The sequence below is a fragment of the Mercenaria mercenaria genome, unplaced genomic scaffold, assembly GCF_021730395.1.
Source record: "Mercenaria mercenaria strain notata unplaced genomic scaffold, MADL_Memer_1 contig_3007, whole genome shotgun sequence".
NCBI classification, from domain to species: domain Eukaryota; kingdom Metazoa; phylum Mollusca; class Bivalvia; order Venerida; family Veneridae; genus Mercenaria; species Mercenaria mercenaria.
Window position 1 is genome coordinate 32,070 of NW_026461107.1, and position 21,741 is coordinate 53,810.

Below are 21,741 nucleotides of genomic sequence, written 5' to 3' on the forward strand. Positions count from 1 at the left end.
AACATATTATTGGAATCATGGTAACTTATTTTACTTAGTGTGTATCGAGAATATTTATAGGTTATTAGCTTTGTATCGGGAAATATGCACGAGTTCTTCAGTGGAAATATTGCTCGACTTTAGGAGAACCTTTTTATTACATACGCATCTATACGTATAGATATAATGTAAGTATCATAAATTAGTTCAATAGCCTGAATAAGACTAACAAAACTGAACTAAATAGAAAAAGATAGTGCAACAACACACACGGAATTACGTCACGCACCCGATATGAAATTCAGGCGTCAGTGTATGGAAAAATATTGACGATTCCGGTACCAGTGTTAACTTAACGGGGAATAGAAAGGAGTATGTAATAAGTATAATTATAATTACAGCGCATTGTCTTTTAAATTGTGTAGAGGTAAAGTTTAATCCTGTAAAGTTGCATGCTATACATAAACAGTGATCTTTGACGTATTTGTAACTGTTTGGGAAAGGATGGGGTGCTCTAAAACAACTAAAAGATACACAAGGAATTAAAAAAGAAAGGAATATGAATAAAAAATTACAAAGATAACTGATGGTCGGTGTAGGAGTGTATTTGGGGGGTTGAAGGATCTGGGTGTTTGGGACAATACTTAAAAATTAGAACAACATAAAACTTATTTGTTTGTTGTCTCATGTTTTGGTAGTCAGGGTGTAAGAGTCAGAGGATGGAGGAAAATAGATACTTAGAAACAATATCAGCTAAATACAGCATGTAAACACTGGATCCACATATTTTTGTTGACTAGTAAAGTAAGTGGAGGAAAGGGCTAATGATACTTCCGAGGAGGCTCTAAGTAGAAAAACAAAAAGACTACTTTCTGTACCAATTTGGAACCTTATTTCAGTTAAACGTGCAATATAGTTCTAATCACAAATGACTGTAACTGACATTTATAAAGATCGATTATCAGAGATTACCTGTTTTACGTCAGCACTTTCGAGAGTTGTGATATAGAGCCTGTTCAAAACGAAAGTTAAGTTTTGCAATATATTCCGTTCCGGTTGGTAAAACATCAGTATTTCACAGAAATAGTACCTATTTATTTGAGAAGCTTATTTATTATAAAATAAATAATGTGGTTTTACTGTTTGTTCTTACTTACCTATTTGCACTTTTGAGATACGAGATGAAGCCATTGCCAGTTGTACAGGCGTAAAGAGTTGGAGCATATGAGAAATTTATCCTTTAATAAAATCAGTCCTTAAGAAATGTTGCTTTTTTATTATAGTGATTGTAGTAAGAAGGCACTGAGAAGGTTGACTTAAAAATGAACCAACACTATTACAAAATATGAGGTTTAATGATTATAGGGCAGTTACTAGAAAAATTTAGAAGGTGGCCAACTTTGACCCGAGAGCGAAGAGCAAAACCGACACAGACGTCGGTGTGAGTACAATTATAGAAATCCTTATTCGCTTAAATTGATTGAGCTTAATTACAGTAAATAACAACGAGATGTTATGACAAAACTTTGTTTATAGGTAGCTTTCTAATATAGAAAGGCTTGGATATATATGGGGTAGCTGCTTGTTTGTTACTGAAAATAGAAAAATGGTTTTCGGTCAAGAGTTTAGAATGACATTTATCATCACCAAACATGAGAAATAACATAGTTAAAAAACACCAGCTTGCAATTGCATTAGAGCTGTTTGGATCAAAGTCGCTGTATCTAAATTAGTAGATAATGTTCTGACATAAACTATACTTATTTGAGTGAAAAGACCTAGCAATGGTCTATTTGAGTTGAGGTCAGAATTGTTTTACCTATACAAAAAAAAACAGCTACAATCCAATGAATTTAGTTCAAAATGTATCTACTGCCACTACGATGAAATGCTGTAATCGCGTTGCTTGCCGATAGACTGTCAAAATAATTCTCAAAAATTTCAAAAGTAAACAATGGTATTTTATCAAATGACAATAAATAAAATTACAGGTATGTGACGTTTGATTAAACTGAACATGGTATTTTTTTCATCTGATGTATATGTAAATATAAAGTGTTCGTCTGTGTTCTCCTTGAGGACAAGATTTATTCGCAGCAGACGACAGCACTGCCAAGAATTATAAAGATATGTTGTGCCTTGATAATTATAATTACTAGAAAACCTTTATTATATTAATATCTTAAAAAAAAATACGAAATCCTGTGGTTACAATTTTTGTGTTTTGAGAAAATCCCCAGATAGTGACCATAGTACATAGTACGATTACATTGTCCGTGTCCGTTATAAAGGTCTAATAGCAGCACGAGAATCCCGGGCTAACGAAAGTCCAATATTTCGAAGGCGAGAAACACGAGAAAAACGCAATCGTGCATTTTGAGAAAAACGTGCGTAAAATAGTCATGTGGATCTACAGAGTATTTCATATTCATACAGCAACTGTTATTAAATGCGGTAAAATAAATAAAACTGAATTAATTTATGAATATTTTACGTCAATGGTTTATACGTACTTTTTTATTGGTTATGTCATAAAACATTTAAGTAAGATATAAGCCTCAAACGATCCAATATGTAAAATACTGGACGGTCCTCAGCGTAGACGCGCTTGGACAGTCCAGTATTTTACATATTGGGTCGTTTCGTCTTATATCCTATACATACAATTAACAGTACTATGCAATAGGTTTAAAATAAGACAAAATGCATGTATAGCTAAACACAGTATGTATAAATATTTATTACTAGTACAAACAGTCTAGTCAATGATCTATATTTAATACACATGACATTGTATACTAATTGGATGTTTTAGATTTAGAGCACCACTTCAGGGGAATCATTTTGCCACAAACTCCAAGTTGCGATACTCTGTCAAAAAAAAGAGATTCTATTGTGCATATCATGTGAGGAAGCCGTCCAGCTGGCTTACGGATGGTAGGTGGTTCTACCTAGGTGGCCGCTCGTTTTCTACAAACATACCAACATAAAACTAAGTATGTTCATTAAACCTCGATGTACTCAATTTGGGCATGTTGGAAATTTTGTTTGCAGTTCAAGTTTTAAATGACCTGTGTTTTATTGGTAAATCAAGAGAGCAGCAGGAGAACAAGATGATTAGCCAATGTTTCGAATAAAATAAAAGTTACGCTAAATATAACATTTGGCGTGATACTGAAGACTTTTTAATGGTTGCAATTAAATCTATCAATCTATATCCAAATCTGGATACCGAAATATCATTTAGCAATTTACGCAGTTTGAATTTGCGTTTGCCAATAGTAGATGTTGTTTACGTTAGCTGGAAAAAAGTTATGTTTTGCGCGAGAAACCTTGAAGTATTTTCAATGTATGGGTAGATACATTTATCAAAAACCTGTCAAATTGCGGTTGCAGAAGTCGTGCATTAAATTAAACATTGACGAAGATTTCAAAAAAGATAGCAACAAAAAACTAGTATATCCATAATGTGTGAATATTGCCTGTGCAATCTTCACAATGTAGAGGATATCAAATAAACAAATAAATAAATAATGATAATAACAGCTTTGCACACGGTTCGAATAAGCGATTTGTCCACATGTGTAGCAGTTGGGATTTGGTAAGTGTTTAGATACAGTTACCCTAACAGACACATTGCTATGTCCAATGTGCGATACACAATATGCCTGCGCGGGTCTTAGCAGTTGCACAATAAAATATATTATAGAATCACAGTGTTTCAGTGACGCAAATATTTTGAAACATAACTATATATCTACTGTTACTGTTGATTTAAAGTTGTTGTCACGGTCCTGGAATGCATGTATTGTATAGAGCAATTCACAGAACTCTGATTTTTTTTTTAACATCCTTAGTCTGGCATAATTCATTTTGTTATTTATCGTTGTAGCGAAGTAATTCAAGGAAAAATCTGCGAAATAGATATCAAACATTTTAAAATCTTAGATAAAATTATTATTGAATACTTGTACTGGCCAAGTATCGTGCCAGAGCGATCGAGCTATTGAAGCACACACTTTCCAAGGTAAAGTTGCATAGGATAGGACTTTATACGAAAAACGGTCATATTCCATAAAATATCCGGGGCTGCAATTTTAGACTCTGTCACGATCCCTGCCAGTAAGCATGAGTGGTGTGATAAACTATAGATTTAAATGATTATCTTTTTTACTATGTAGTACAAATGTTACAAAATATATTAATGCTGGAATAAAGCAAGAGAACGCATCTCTTGCCAAAAAGATTTCAAGGGAAGGCCCCAAAAACCCAATCCGCGGGGAGATGGAGACCCCATCCCTTACCTACCCCACACTCGCAGCATCTCTGCTTTGTTCGTAGCTATGCTGCTCACATCCGACGTACAGTTCAAAATCATCCAGGTACGCCCCTGACGACTGTAAACATCTGAGGTTATATATGATAGGGACTGAACGAACTGAAATAAGAAAAACCCGGAAGTCTCGGTGAGAGGTTTGTATTGGCTGTTAAGCAACGCACTTTTCGGTTCCCTGATGTTATCTCATTTCCTTTCGAACTTGTAAACAACATTGCCATTTGTTTTTATGATTGAATGATAATATGGTCATGCGTTTATCACGCGTTCATGATACATCCTGTACTATTTTAAACACTGTGTTTTGCGATGTTTCATTTTCTCTAATCTTAAGTTTTATGTTTTTTATGGTTTGATAAGTCGAATGGAGATGTTGCCGGGTATCAAAGAAATCATTCATCTTCAATGGTAACAGACAAATACTGAAAATGTTGATAATTCAAGATTATAGTAGATTAGATTATTTAGATTTGATGATAGCTAGTAATGGAAGCCAGTAGAATTAACTGTATGATAGCTGACTGTTTAGAAATCAACTCTTTTGTTCCTTTTTGTAAGGCCAAATATACCAACAATCTTTCTGATTCAGTGTCGATAACAGACGGATAGTTGTATCTATGCCCATATGTTACTGAAACACAGAGGGGGCTCCCGTCCGAGTTTGCACATTGCCCAGTAAGAGTTTCAAAATTCTTTGTCTCTCTGTTTTGTCTTCAAGACAGAGAATACCGACCCGACACTAAAGAAACGGCAATCAAATGTCAGAGGCTTTTTAAAGGCGATTTAAAAAATGGTAACTTTTGAATTATTTATCGCTGGAACGAGACAGAAATAGTACTCTCAACACAATGTTGCAAGGATATGTGGGATAATGAATAAAAAGACCGGACTAATATGTCGTATAGATGTGATAAATAAAATGTTTGGTGTAATATTTATGCTTCAGTATTCAAAGACTTTTCGCAAAAAAAAATACATTAAATTGTAGCTGGGTAGGATTTTGTTTCGAAACCTGATCAATACTAAACTTTTATACGCCTAGTATTATTGACACAAGATGTTTGAAGTGCTGGACGTAATTTAATCCTATTTTGCGGCTTACAAATAAGGAATATGATTTTCGCTAGTTGAAGTCCCAGTATAAAATGTAGATACCTTCTGGACGTTTATGATTCATTGAAATTAGAAGGCTGCTTCTGGCATGTATATCTATTTCACAGTATACAATGATTCATTTCATAATTTACGTTTAGCGTCAGTCTAGTTATGTTGCTCTATGGGGTGAACGGTCATAAAAGGTCTCAACATATATTTTTTGTTGTATAACTTACAAGCGTATCATGTGATGCTTTAAGCACTGGTATTCGCAATAGGGGTAAAATGACCTCATGGGGAGGGGTGCGGTCATGACTGTTTGTTACAATAATGCTGTTATTATTATTATTATTATTATTATTATCATTATTGCCATTATTAATATTGTTATAACAATTATTATTATCATTATGTAAAACGCCATTGAATATATCATTGTATAAAAATAGGCGTTTAATCAAATTATTCAGATTCAGTTTCAGATTCAACTTATTTTTGGCATTTAGAATTAACCATATGTTAATTTTCAATGAAATAATTTGTGTACTGAATCTGAATTTAAATGTTTGAAACATACATATGCTAATTGTGTGCTCAATAGATTGCTCGTAATATTTGAAAATCCTGTTGGTTTGTTAGATATTTTGTGATGCACATACAGTGGTACTTGGAAAAAACTTATATTATGCCAGTAGCCTTTCACCGAGTTTTGCAAATAAATAATTTTCCTAAAATATATTTAATAAACTAACTTTAATCCATAAATTTGAAAATACACAACTGTATAATATTACGTAAATAACCATTTGTGGTGTAGGTGACATCTTATCAGACTTTTACGTTGTGCGAAAAGCACACGACATAACTTATCATTTGAGTGCTTACCCGGAAAAGTATATCTTTTTAATCGAAAATGTTTGTTCACTTTTGTGTATCCAATGAAATTCATTTGCAAAATTACATAATATAATTTCAGCTTCCTTCTATAAAAAAATCACTATTGCAACTGCGTCTGATCGTAACTTCAAGTCTAGTTCTACTTTTAAGTGTGTTTTTCATCCTCTCTGCAGTTTAGTTTTATTTACGGCTTCGGGAATATAAATTAAGATACAAAAAGTTTAGAGCAATGTCAAAGCTTATTCTAATTATAAATCTGGCAAAACTGACACAGAAATGCAGAATGCTCCTCGGGTCAAAGCATCAAAGCATATAGCTCAATGTCATGATAAAAAATCAGTGTAACTCTCACTTTGCTTGTCGAATTTCCAATACAATTGTATTTTCATTAATCGTCATACTGTAAGTAAATGAAATAGACTGACGTTTCTTAAACAAGAGGTCAACACTTCCAAGCTAGTAGACTAAGGTTCTATACGTTGTGCCCGGTGAATGTTTCTTCGTTAAAGTTTGAGTAAAACAATGCTTTTAATTTGTTGCTCAGCTCTAATTCGTGCGGGAAAGCTGTTATGTTTGTTAGTTGCAGATAACTAGAGTATCAGTCAGTAATAAAAATAGTGTATGTTTGTGATAACTGAAAACTAGACAAAAACCTTAAACGAAGACAGCAATAAAGTTATCAATTAATGATCAATTTTGTTTTAATTGCGCTAAAAATCTTTATTATAGCTCAACAGCTTTTTACATATTATTTCTAAACATTCCAGTAGAAAATATTTGTATGAAATGAGTCTGTTTAGCACGATTCGGTTTCACCATTCATAGTTTGACATTCTTAATCATAGAAATGGTACAAGAAACTCAGAAAAGAAATGACCTAGCCTCAAAACCCTGACATGTCGCGAAAGGATAAAAGTTATAAATATGTTGTTTACCAATTTCATCACAGTTTTTTTTTATATCAGTCTATATTTATACGAGTCCCCCCAAACTTCCATGCACATTTCTTAGCAATTGAACAAGCTTTCTACAGTGCTTTTTCCTAACAGATTAGACGTCTAAAAGTACAAACATGGTAAGTGAAGTTTTCATTAACTTGCTTATAATTTAATATTTGCCATAAACTTCTTTTAATAAATAATTGATCATTATTGATAACTGTATTGCTTTTTTACTTAACAATATAATTAAAGAGCCAGGCATGAAAAAGTGACAGCCAAAACTGTTTAAAAATTAAGTCAAAATTACTTGGAGGTATGACTGGAAATGATACTAAGAACTGAAAAAAAAAGAATTATAAAAAAAAATTTTAACACTAAAACATTGAAGGATTTAATGTCCTTACATGAATATGAGCAAAACCCCAAAAAGATTTAAGTTCGACTAAGTTTTTCAAAACGATTTGTTGAAAACAAAACTTTCTGATAACCGGAAATCAACCGTTTTATGAATCACAATCATGAATTTCTTATATCAATTTCATAAATCACTAAGAATCCGTGGCATCAAAATTAACCTAAAGTGTAACAAGACAAATACTCTTTGTCTTCAACAACAGGCGAGTTGTTTAGAACTTTGATGGTCAAACTTGTTTTTATAAACGTGCCAGCGCACGTAATTTTGTACACAGGAAAGAAAGAAAAGGTTACATTATAGTTATTTAAGGGGGAATGGTACCTTGTCAAAATTTAAGATTTGCTAATAGTCGTATATATCAAAATAAACTTGAAGATATTTCAAATTTGTATCATCATCTTTTAGAGCAATAAACATGCGTATGACGTTACCATGACGTCGCAAACATCACCCGTTTTCGCGCTTTTTACGTCCGTTAATGGTAGCACTAAAATGGTATAAAACTCGATACTACAAACGTATTGTTGGCGTCAATGCATTAGATTATATATCAAACGACAGAATAAAGCAATTTCTTAGTGATCATTAACATGAAAAGGTATTTTCTATCCGAATTTTCGAAGGAGGTGCGAAAACAGACTTTTGGTTGTTTAAGAAAATTCAGGAAAAAAATCGCTTCTGGTCCATTTTGTCAAAGAATGGCCCGTGGAATTTTTGCCAAATTTTTGTATGTAAAAATTCATTATGTTGTTAATGGCTGTGCCAAAATAGAAAAAAGTTCACCGTAGCGTTTTTCTAGTACAACCGTTTAAATTAGAGTATTGTGACGCAATAAACAACGTCGCTTAAGACATGACGTAAGCACGTGAATATTTACATTATTAGCCTATATTTTTTACACCAGTGGCTGCAAAGATGGTGCTCTCCATACATATGTGGAACGATGCTTTCTAGCGCCTGTATTAATTCAGCTTCTCCTTTTTGTTTGTTTTGATTGACAGCGTATGTGAATTGTTTAATGAATGATGATTTCACTTTTTCGGTTAATGATGGACAGGCTCGACTAATCTTTTCAAGTTTATTTCCTACGATCCGTTTTGTATGTGCTGGATCTGAAAATTTTACAATGTCAGAATTAACTTTCTCCTATGTTTATTTCGTTGCTGTAGAGTCATCGTCCTCTATAATATGTTTGTACATCAGTCCAGAATTGCATGCCTCTTTATGCAATTGAGCACGAATATCGGGCTCCATAGCTTTTACAGAATTGCTCCAATTTTTTGGCATCTGTGAAGTTGACCATATTTAATTGTTTTCGTGTAAACTTTGATAAGTTTTCACACAGTTATTGTTACTTTCAAACATTACATATATTGCAACAATATTTGTTACTTATTTATAAACTTGAACCCAAATAATAAAACAGTTATTGACTGTTAAGCCATCAGATATGATGTGATATTCAACGGAGGAGGACAATATTGACCTCTTCCAGTGAATACCATAGCATATCCAATGGCTAAAGGGGTCAATAATAATATAATTTTCAAAACGAAATTAACATAAATAATTGACAGAAAACTCAATAAAAATATTGCTCTTTTTCACTCTAACTTTTAGAAAATTATTATATTTATATAGCAGTCATAGATAATTATCACTCACACGGGTGTGTTAAATTTGCATATATATTATTTTTGTATGTGTATTTATTTTATGTAATAAGTTGTTTTGAAACAAACATAATATTTTGATGGCAAATTTATATTTATAGATAGATTTATTGATAATATTTCTTTAGTACTAATATTTACGAGATTATCCCATTTTTGTTTTCATGCAAAAATATAGCCAAGGGAGACAAACAGATACCGATTAAGTACGGCTGTTATATACATTCTTATTACAGAAACACAACCTAAAGTATAGATTTGTACCAGCATCGTGTTGACTTGTCAGGAAATTATCAGTAGCGCGTACGGTGACCTCGGAAAAGGGCGCATAACATGCGAGATTGTCGGCTTATATGGAAATTCCAAATGAATTCATATTATTGTTTGTTTTGATTGATAGAATCCTGTTTACGGCCCTTTCAGTATTTCAGTTATGTCAGGCAGGTAGACAAGCTTACTGCCGCTCATTGGCTATTTTTTTATTAAAAATATAAGCATTCTTAATTTATTAAGACTTATTATACAGCCATTCTATTCAAACTTATTCTTTCTATAATACGTGTAAAATAAAAGCTCAGTACATAATCCAGGATCGGGAACGATTTAGCATCTTTTGAGTGACCGTTCTCTAGTGTATACTGCTAGTTTCTATTTGGACCAACATTGCAAACTTTAATATATTTTTTATTGAATTTTAGGAAAGACAATATTGTGAAACAAGCCGCGAAACAAACGGCATCTGGACGAACATTCACCATTCTATATCGTTATGTCGTCATGTAAACGGAAGGGGAACCTGTACGTGATGGCATGTTTAAAATTCATAATTTAGTCGTTTCTATTCAGGCTTTTTCCCCGTCCTGTGCAACAAATAACAAATAACAGAAATATTTAAATGAAATGAGCCGCGCCTTGTGAAAACCAACATACGGTGGCTTTGCAGTCTGGTCAGGATCCATGCTGTTCGCTAACGGTTTCTTAAATTGCAATAGGCTTTAAAAGCGAACTACATAGATCCTGACAAGACTGCGCAAGCTGGTCTGGATCAAAGCTAGTCGCAAAGCCACTATGTTGGTTTCTTCATGGCGCGGCTCAAATAACATATGTTAAAACGGGTAGAACGGTAACCATTTATGTAAATGTTTTGACGTGTAATCTTTGCAAACAGTACACGGCGGAATCTTAAAATTCATACGTAACATTCGAATTTTAAAATTCCGTTGTACTGCTTGCAAAAGAAAAATAGCGTATATATTAAACTGTCAACTTTTAGGACTGCCTACGTGGTCTGATTCACTGAGATATCTCACTGATGGAGGACTGTAAGTTCGAGCCCCGCTACCGAACATGGCTCTTTATGTGAGATCACTCGGTAGGTTGTGTCATAGGTTAGGGGTTTAGTACTGGTCGTTCCCAGGAACAATGTTTAAGGAAACTACCCGCCATACTGTTGAAACGAGCGTAAAAACTTGATTCAGAAAATTAATCAACTTTTTTAACAGTCTTATTACTGTAGTACTTACTTAAATTCTATAAATCTGCCTTTAATTGTATCATTAATACAATTTAAACGAAATTCACATTCGGATAAAACTGTGCGGAAATGTTTGTATTTTAATTATCCCATGCTTACCTAATGCAGCTGTAACGTTTATTAAATAGGGGTTCCGTAAAATGCCATAGCATTTTAGATTTTACATTTTAAAATGTAGTACACTATATAGACCATACTTAGTTTCGGAAAATAGGTTTTTTCCAGTAAAGTCTTTGTTTTGAGTTAACGCTTTTTTTTCAACAATTTCTCAGTCATATAACGGCGGGCTGTTAACCTAACCAGTTTTCCTGGATTCTGTACCAGTACAAACCTGTTTCTCCGCAAGTAACTGCCAACTTCCCCACATGAATCAGAGGTGGAGGACTAATGATATCAGACACAGTGTCGTTCATCAAATAGTCACGGAGAACATACGCCCCGTCCGAGGATCGAACTAGCGACCCCAAGATCCGTAGACCAACGCTCTTACCTATTGAGCTAAGCGGGCGGGCTTCAGTAAAGTCTTTTTCCGCATATTTTGCAACCATTGTCAAATACATTACCAAATATGCATAATCGACGATTCTTCTTTTTTGCTTTTCTCCGAGTTTGAAAAAGGTTCATGAAGTGGCTATTGAAATGAACATCAAGAACTTCTAGTAACTTAAAAGATACGCACTTTTCAATGAAAATATTTTGAAATACTGCATGTTATAAAATGTGTAATATTTTTACGATTAGATTGAAATATTTAATTCATGTCTCATAACTGCTTGTTTATAGGTTTCCAGGTAGAATTATTACAAGCCATTTAAAATAAACACATGTAACGTTACATAACGATTACATGTCTTTTAAACGACGCTGCAGTATCAAGTTCAAACGGTTTTACTACAAAAACGCTTCGGTGAACTTTTTCTATTTTGGCATAGATATTAACAACATAATGAATTTTCACATACAAAAATTTGGCAAAAATTCCACGGGCCAATGTTTTGCAAAATGGATCAGAAGCGATTTTCTTCCTGAATTTTTTTAAACAACCAAATGTCTGTTTTCGCACCTCCTTCGAAAATTCAGATAGAAAATACCTGTTCATGTTAATAATCACTAAGAAATTGCTTTATTCTGTCGTTTGATATATAATCTAATGCATTGACGCCAACAATACGCTTGTAGTATCGAGTTTTATACTATTTTAGTGCTACCATTAACGGACGTAAAAAGCGCGAAAACGGGTCATGTTTGCGACGTCATGGTAACGTCATACGCATGTTTATTGCTCTAAAAGATGATGATATCAATTGGAAATATCTTCAAGATTATTTTGGTATATAAGACAATCAGCAAATCTTAAATTTTGACAAAGTACCATTCCCCCTTAACTAATTAGTTTTGTTTCCAGTTTCCTTACAAACAAGCATAATGTGAAGTATGAGAACAGTTATACGTTTTTCTTTTTATATTGCTGAAAAATAGTTTATTACCTGTTCATAATGAATCCTTAATTATCAGTTATAATGCGCATCAGTTAAAGTATCTAATTTTTGAACAAGGCAGTTGCGGATGTGCAAAGATTTACAAACATTTTTTTTGTCCTGCAGTGGTAATTTATTATTACACATCAGAATTCATAATAGATGTCATTCAAGTCGGAGAAACATATATACATGTACAACAACTATTTGAGGTCTGAAGAAAAAACACCTTTTACAGAAAAAATGAAAGGGATTATGATATTTTAAATGTAAGGAACAAGTTTTATATTTGTGAGTGTGGAAAAAGACTAGGGAATGCTTGTTCTTTTCTGACGAAAATAAGATAAGAATAACGCCGGCTTGTCAGGTAAGATATGATTAATAACACAAAGCATTCTGTATAATAAATTGTTTCATTAAAATCGTCTTTATCGTGGCAAAACAATTCGTAATATAATGATGATTTTATGTAAGTTTTCTTATTGTTCAGTGGTCTTTTAGTCACACGGAAAGAGCACATGCGCATGGAAATCAAAACATCCACTAAAACTACGTAGCAACCAACCCCATTGTAAAAGTGTCTATACTGCCTTTTTAATATTTATTTATAGACACACAACAGAAGTGATTTAAATGTCAAATAAGTCAAAATCTAAATACTGAACTACATCCTTATATTTTTTATATTTCTTTACCCATATATATTTTTGTTGAGTGTATATCTATAAAATATGTTTTGTTAAAACCTTTTTATGTTTTGTAAATCTGTGTGTTGAAAAGTAAAAAATGCTAGACTATAATTGTATACGAAAATAAAGCTTTTCTTAACTTTTACTTATTGCGTTCATTAAATCGTACAGAAATGCTATTGATAAAATATGCATAACTATTTACTGACAAATATTAACATGTCTGGGTAACTGCAGAGCTGTCTGGCAGCTCTTTAATGTATCTTTTAACCAAATTTAGAAAAACAAATAAGTAGCCACACCACAAATGTAATCATGTTTTTGCTAAAATCCGATACGTTATCCAATACACAACCGACCACTTCAATATATACAAAAGGGTCCGTTATACTTAGATAATTAATGCGCAACTTCTGATCATAATTATTTTTGAGCTCTAGTTGTCAGACTGAACAAAAAGTACTAACAAAAAAGGAACTTGTATTCAGAAGTCGAAATCTAAGTGTAATGGAAGAAAGAAACACTTGCAATATAAATAATATATTTATGGAATCATAATGCAGCATCGTTATCTTGAGCAAGCCGACGTAAATGATGCACTTACAATGGCAACTTGCCAAAATGCTACATTATTATCATTATTATTATTAGTTGTTGTTGTTGTTGTCACACTGACACAATTATTGGTCAAATGATGACTTACCAGCTTTTAATGGTCGAATTATAGTCAAGGTGCCGTCGACAAAGAACCTCTAAATTGACTTTATGTATAAACATCAGAGGGTGACTATCGTAAAATCCGTAAATTATGTGGAACTAGGCTTACTTCTTTCTATTTCTATGAACTTTCATCAATATCTCAACCATATTTTGTACAAAGTGGCAATTAACTTGCCATTACACCGCCAAATTAATTAGTAACAAGAAATATCTTTGAAAAAGATGGTCGGCGTATTGTAATAAGACAAGAAGTTTGTGAGGTTTTCATATAATTTGTGTTATTCTATTATCTATCTAACATTTTGCAAGTAGCAAAACTAAACACCACACTTTAACCATTTAAATGGTTCTCTTTTATTTTTTCACAAAGCTTTCGTAATAATATAAAATAGAAAATAAAGCAACCTAGACATTAATTACTTGTCCATATTATTTTAAATTTCTCTTTTTCATAACATCTTCATTTAAGTTGTGCAAGGTTACATTTCATTCTTGAATATTACTGACCGAAAATATATTGTTGAAATGTGTCTGATTAACCAACAATGTAATTCATTATTTTAACATAATATATCATTAGAACGGTATAAGAAACTCAGAATAAAATGCATTTAGCCTCAAAAGCTTGACATGTCATACAAGTCAAAAGAAAGAGTCATTACAATGTACATTCATATCACGTTTTTGAAATTGACCAATGGTCCCTAAATGTTGATGCAAAAGCCTGTATTTAAACAGGACATTCCCTCACTTCAAAGCACCTTACATCTGCACTCGAAAAGGAACTAAGCGAAGATTTCTTTATAAACAAGTAGCTGTTGATTTCATTACTGTGATCAAGCTTTTTTGCCGTACAATTGTTTATATATGATATTTTATATATCTTATTATAAACTTTGTTACTGTTGTTTATAAAACCTGTATATATACAAATATCTGCTCAAAGTGTATAATTGAAAATGCGGCTAACGAATACAATAAAATGTATGAAATTTTACAAATATTATCAATTACTAGCACTGCGTTGCTAAAGACTCCAACATCTCTGGCATACATTTGTATTCGATTCATTCTAACTTTAAAAACTTTAAGAATTTATTAATATATTAGCACAAATTGACTTTATTTTCATCTGTTTAGCAAGTAATCAGGAAGAAAAGAAAGGTTATTAATCTAACGTAAAAGGTAAAAAGCTTTGAGATTTATGTAAAATGTTTCGAAATTTTAAATCTATATTGTGTTTCATTTCGTTGAAGTCAATGATGGATCTAAGTAGTGGCCCCCAGCCGCCCCTTTAAAAGTCGCCCCCTCTCAAAATCATTTCTTATAGCCTAAAATTAGATATCAGTCACTTTAGCAAAACTTTTCGGTCCGATTCGCTCTCAAAAATTTGTCATAGTACTATCTATAAACATTGAAGTGCTGGGAACGGACGACAGTCAAATTAAATAGCTATCAACTTCGCCATACTGTTTTTCCCAAACATTTACAAACTTTAAAAGATAATATTGTGTGAACTATTCATGCTCAAAGTATGTCAAATATACGTTAGAACGAAAATGTTCAGAGGGTATATGCCCCTGGACCCCCTATAAATTCCGCATCCCCCTCTTTAGCAAAGTCAGGGATCCGCCCCTTGTATTTGTAAATATCACATGAAATAAAGTAGTACGTCAAAGGTTATAAAACTGAGTTAAGGACAAGTCTCAAATCTCCATCTTCTGGCTGTTTGATTCTCTGTTCAATGGCAAAGCTGTACTCAAGGAGTGACCTCAAAACACTTATGATTTTACACCAAGGTAGTGTTTACTTATAGAAACACTCCCGCAATATATATAGAGATAATATACACTTGGTGACTTTCCCAAACAAACAAAACGATGTATACATGGAATCATGAAAATACATGAAAACTTGCTATAATATACTTCTTACACGTTTTGATACTCTATATCATTAACATTTACCAAACTGCATTTTATTCAAATGTAGGATTCTTTTATGTTTGTAGTTAAATGTATATAATCATTGCTAATCAGCTGACCTCTGATCTGATCAGGGTTGATAAACGATATTTTAGAACATTTCTTATTACGCGCAGTAGTGCCACAGTTTTTCTCTTTTCAGTATCTTAATCTTCATTATTTTATGTATGGATTAAAATGCTAATCTAATTTTTAAACATCCTAAATTGTCTAAGATATTCATATGTCATTGTATTATGTATGTATGTATTTATGTATGTATTTATCTATCTATCTATCTATCTATCTATCTATTGAAAACGACAGTAGATTTAAGTGCAATATACTATGTTAATAAGCAATGTCAATATTTATATATTGCATGTTTAACTTTAATTGTGGATGAAATATACAATTAGACATTTGTAGATATGAATAAGTTAGTAATATACTCTGACAGTAACACTGAACAACCTTTTTTTTAATTAGTATTTTTAAGTTATGTAATGATAGTCTCCTATAAATCTATAACAGATTGGCCATGTTTTTTATTTTTATTGATGTATTTATTAAATGTTTTGTACTATGTTTATATGCATGGATAAAACATAATTCTAACACGACCAGCAAATAACCTACATACATGTAGAGCAAAATCTATCTCGGGTTATTCTGCGATAAACCACTCGCGTGCAATGACATCATCCGATCCAGGTGCGTAGCACGGTCGTGAAAAGTAGTTACCATTTTTTCTAACACTGCTGATACTAGTATGACGTGTTAGAATCGAAATAATAAGTTCCCAAGTGTGATTTATCGTAGAATAACCCGAGTTTTTCGTTCTTATACGAAACAATATATCACTCATGCCTACGGCCTTCGTAATATATTCTTACGCATAAGAACTCAAAAACTCGGGTTATTCTACGATAAACCACGTTTGGAAACTTATTATTTCTTAAATAAACTATTAAACTAAACTATGACATTATATGGTAGTTGTCTAAAGTAGACAGGTGTGATATACACAGTAGTAGCATGTTACTGTCCCCTCTCTTGATTAATAAACATCATGGATTGCGATATAATTTTGATTTGATCAAATGTAATTAACGATTTTGTTAATAAAAGTTGGAACCGCGATACCATTTGAAAATATAAGGTTAGTAAATGGCATTTGACTCAATACTTACAATAAAATTGATATTGAGTTTTTAATTGATCTCGATCTTTGTATTCTTTCATAACATAATTATTACTGAAAAAAATAAAGGGGAAGAATACAGAAATACAAATGTCTAAATATAAGAAAAACATTGACGTTTCCTTTACCGAATTGATGCAAATTAATTGATGCATGAAAGAAAAAAATTGTCCTAAAAAGGGTAATAACGGGCCTAATATATAAAGAGGGCAGTCAGAAATAGTTTTGAATATATCGTTGCCTGATTTTTAGGCTATAAATGTATCATTTAGTGCTATATAATCTTTTTCCTTCCATTATAAATATCAATATTTAAGATATATATACATTATGCCCAATTCCCCCATACATTATACAGCACTCCGCCTCATTACGCCGCATTTTGCCATGCGCAGTTTTGGTTTGCTGCCCATGTGATGATAATGTCTAAAAATACTGTCGCTTCTCGTTCTATATTTATCAACGTTTACATTTATAAAGCGTTGCAACGGTTTATAAAAGTTAAGGAGAAAAACTTCGAAAACTCGAATATTCCCGTTATTTTGGAAACAAGGAACTTATCAACCATTAAGTTTCATATAAATATATAAAACCGTGGCGGCATTTTGCCTTTCGATGATATTTATTTTTTTTAAAAAAATCACAGATCACAATGTGTTGGTTAGTCGCTTTAAATGTTTAAATTTTATATTGTGATACAGTTATTTAATTATGTCCAATGTTGTTTACATCCCAAAGCCCATGCTGAACAACTGTTAATAAAGCGCCTTTAAAATACAACGCTTTTTAAAGACTCATATGCCTTTAATGTTGGTTCTATATTCAAGCAGCGCTCAGTGGCGCAGCTGTAGTAAAAGAAACAATTAAATGTCATCTTTTTCATTCTAATACGACTTACTCAACTGATGATGTTCTATTTCAGAGGGTGGCAATATTCGTCTCTGTTATGTTACTCGTGTGTTGTCTTTCCACGGACGCTTGGTGGGGAAGACGTAGACGACATTCTCGCAGGACGGTTAGCGCAAACGTGAGTGTAAAGAATGGACAACCAACGCTAGAAGGAAGTTGGACACACAAGGGAGATAAATGGGAAAGCTCAGTGACAGGAAGTATCGATCCCTCAGGAAATTGGAATATTGGAATTGGTGCCACATGGCATTTCAAAAAAAGGAGTGTTGAATCAGTAAAAAAGTTTAAAGATACTCTACTTCAACTTTATTTTTTCGTGTACTTTCATTAGCCCATTAGCATTGCTTATGTACTGTTTGAATTGAAAATTAAGACTAATTGATCATTAGCGATCATTCACATGCGCATTAATGAATGTTATTGACTACGCTTTATTATAAAGTATGTTGATACTTTTTGAAACATTGTTGTACGTTTATATCATATATTTAAGATGCTATTGAATAATTAGTATTAACAAATAAGTTTCATTTTGTATATTTAAATTCTCAGCAAGAGCACCATTACAACGTCACACTACAAACTGATCCATGTAATTTCAAGACATATGACGACGACCGTAACGAGGAAATAACTAAAGAGGAATTCTACGATGTATTCGGGCAAAACGAAATGACTGATGCTCTATTCGATGACCTAGATTACCCAACTGGTACGTTTAAGCATTATTTGTTTAATATAAATTTTACCATCGAATAGTCCTGTTTACAGGTGTTGCAAATCCGTCTCCTCTATATTAAAGGTTGATTGTGATTACAAAAATTATTATCTCTATGAATTGTACAATATTCACAAAGAAAGCTAGAACATGCTGATTTTTAAACAAACTGAATCTTTTTCAACATCATGAACTGTCTTTTTAAATAATATATAAATATACAAATACAATGTAGTCTGATTTGAAATTTTTCATGCGTTTGATGCACGCTGCAACAATGTATCGTGAAATAACTGGACCAAATTACATGCTATTCATTAGCTATATCTTGCTTATGTACCAGCGATATAGTCTACTTGTCAGTACCTTTGGTTAAAAGCATACTTTATATTTTATATTTCTGCAAGTTAAGTGATATACCTAAAACAACTGTGAATGCAACGGGATAGCTTGCTCTTATGATATACACCGTGCAAGACATATTTCCATGAATTAAGGTTACAAATCAGTCATTAGTGACTGAACCATCACGTGAAACATGTCTAGTTTTAACTAAACTGATACTCCGTATTTATGATTAAACATATATCTGTAGTGATCAACCATTCCAATCAAGTCCTGTCGAGAAAAATATCTGCAGTAAGGTTCATTGGTCTTATTAAGCCATAATAGTTATAATGTTTACTTTCTCATTCAGCTGATGGCGTTATAGAAATTGAAGAATTCTACGAACGGGCACCTGTGACAATTACTGCCTGTGTGGACGATGGTGACGAATAGAAACATCTTCTAAATGCGCGGACAATTTGTGGTTTCTGAATAATGTATAATGAACATTTTTACGATATAAAAATATGTAGATATACTCACATTATTTTATTAGCTTAAAGTATTTAGGTGTTTTTTCTTTTTCCTTACATAAGAATTACATAGATACAAAACATTAATTTGCATAGCGTTAGCGAAAGATCAACCACAATAATGAAAATAGGTCCGCAAAGTTTGGGAGTTTATAAAAAACGAGCTACTTCATATCCGCATCAAATGATTTTTAGAGATCTTGTATGTGTATTGTTGAAAGAAATTCGTCATATTACTACTTCTTAACTAAAACAATTGTGTAATAAAATCATAAAGAAATTTCTTTGTTTGAGATTATACCTGCGTCGAAAACCCATTACCCAATAAAGTTGGTCAGAATTTCTACTTACAACAGACCGTGCTTTTCATCAATTGGTAAAAAATAGGATCTTTAACATATATAAATTTTATATATACTTATATAAAAGGATTTATGTATTTGTTTTCCATTTGTATTTTCTATTAAAGTTTCTGTGTTTTATGATTCAATTAAGTGTATGACGCATGCAATAGAATGTAGCATCGTGGTTAGATAATTAATTAAAGCCAATGAGAATTTCCCCGTACGGCTAGCTTGTGTACCATCCAGGGTGCTGTGTGGTGGTTTCTTATCGCCTGGATATAGATAACTCCTATTTTCGTACACTTTAATGTAACTTTGTTTTCCGGTATTTTGTAAATAAATACCCTATATTCAATTCATCAGTAGTTGAGTTTTCTATACAAAGTGATACACAAGCTTTCCTTTAGGGAAATAATGAGACATAAATAAATTTTATATATACTTATATACGGTAAAAGGATTTATGTATTTGTTTTCCATTTGTATTTTCTATTAAAGTTTCTATGTTTAATGATTCAATTAAGTTTATGACGCATGCAATAGAAGGTAGCATCGTGGTTAGATAATTAATTAGAGTTAATGAGAATCGAGATCCCTAGTCACGTGATGCGATTAAACCAATCGCCGTCTAGGAAATCATTCTTGTTTTGGATGCGGAAAGGATCAGTTCATGTATATTTTCTCTTAACAGCCTCCACCTTCCCCAACCTCCTTCATATCTTAGGTTCCTGTAGACGTTCAACATTATTGTCGGTTTTTGTTTAGCTCTAGTTTCTTGTCGCTTGTATTATACAAATATGTCTTTGGATATATGTATTTTTAGTGTTAGTAACCTTCTAATTGTGTTTGTAGTGTGTGGCGGCGGTTTCTTATCGCCTGGATATAGATAACTCTTATTTTTCTTACACTTTAATGTAACTTTGTTTTCCGGTATTTTGTAAATAAATACCCTATATTCAATTCATACAGTAGTTGAGTTTTCTACGAAAGACCCGTGGTGACATTTCAACTTCATTATTTCACGATTTCTGCTTCCTGATTTCACGATTTCCACTTCATGAATTCACGATTTCACGATTTCCACTTCATGAATTCACGATTTCACGAATTCACGATTTCACGAAAAAACTTCACGATTTCTTGATTTCACGATTTCATGATTTCACGATTTCTTGATTTCACGATTTCCACTTCATGAATTCACGATTTCACGATTTCTGCTTCCTGAATTCACGATTTCCACTTCTTGAATTCACGATTTCACGATTTCCACTTCATGAATTCACGATTTCCACTTCACTATTTCACGATTTCAACTTCACGAATTCACGATTTCCACTTCACGAATTCACGATTTCACGATTTCAACTTCATGAATTCACGATTTCCACTTCATGAATTCACGATTTCCACTTCACGAATTCACGATTTCACGATTTCAGCTTCATGAATTCACGATTTCCACTTCACGAATTCACGATTTCCACTTCACGAATTCACGATTTCACGATTTCCACTTCATGAATTCACGATTTCCACTTCACGAATTCACGATTTCACGATTTCCACTTCATGAATTCACGATTTCAACTTCACGAATTCACGATTTCCACTTCACGAATTCACGATTTCACGATTTCAACTTCATGAATTCACGATTTCCACTTCATGAATTCACGATTTCCACTTCACGAATTCACGATTTCACGATTTCCACTTCATGAATTCACGATTTCAACTTCACGAATTCACGATTTCCACTTCACGAATTCACGATTTCACGATTTCAACTTCATGAATTCACGATTTCCACTTCACGAATTCACGATTTCCACTTCACGAATTCACGATTTCAACTTCACGAATTCACGATTTCCACTTCACGAATTCACGATTTCACGATTTCCACTTCATGAATTCACGATTTCACGATTTCAACTTCACGAATTCACGATTTCCACTTCACGAATTCACGATTTCACGAT

At 32.7% G+C, this 21,741-nt stretch overlaps 1 protein-coding gene across 1 annotated transcript; it reads left to right on the forward strand.

The window, feature by feature from the left end:
• Positions 1-7,293: 7,293 nt before the first annotated feature.
• LOC128552657 (uncharacterized) lies at positions 7,294-20,688 on the forward strand. The gene is made up of 4 exons (XM_053533700.1): positions 7,294-7,382; positions 17,848-18,108; positions 18,387-18,546; positions 19,250-20,688. The coding sequence occupies exons 1-4, from the start codon at positions 7,380-7,382 to the stop codon at positions 19,330-19,332; spliced, it is 507 nt and encodes a 168-aa protein (XP_053389675.1). The 5' UTR covers positions 7,294-7,379; the 3' UTR covers positions 19,333-20,688.
• The last annotated feature ends 1,053 nt before the right edge of the window (positions 20,689-21,741 follow it).

Excerpts from the sequence above, each read along its gene's own strand:
- LOC128552657 (XM_053533700.1), top strand. Across the intron at positions 18,109-18,386 it reads AAAAAAGGAGTGTTGAATCA|CAAGAGCACCATTACAACGT; the intron begins GTAAAAAAGTTT and ends TTAAATTCTCAG. Across the intron at positions 18,547-19,249 it reads TGACCTAGATTACCCAACTG|CTGATGGCGTTATAGAAATT; the intron begins GTACGTTTAAGC and ends TTTCTCATTCAG.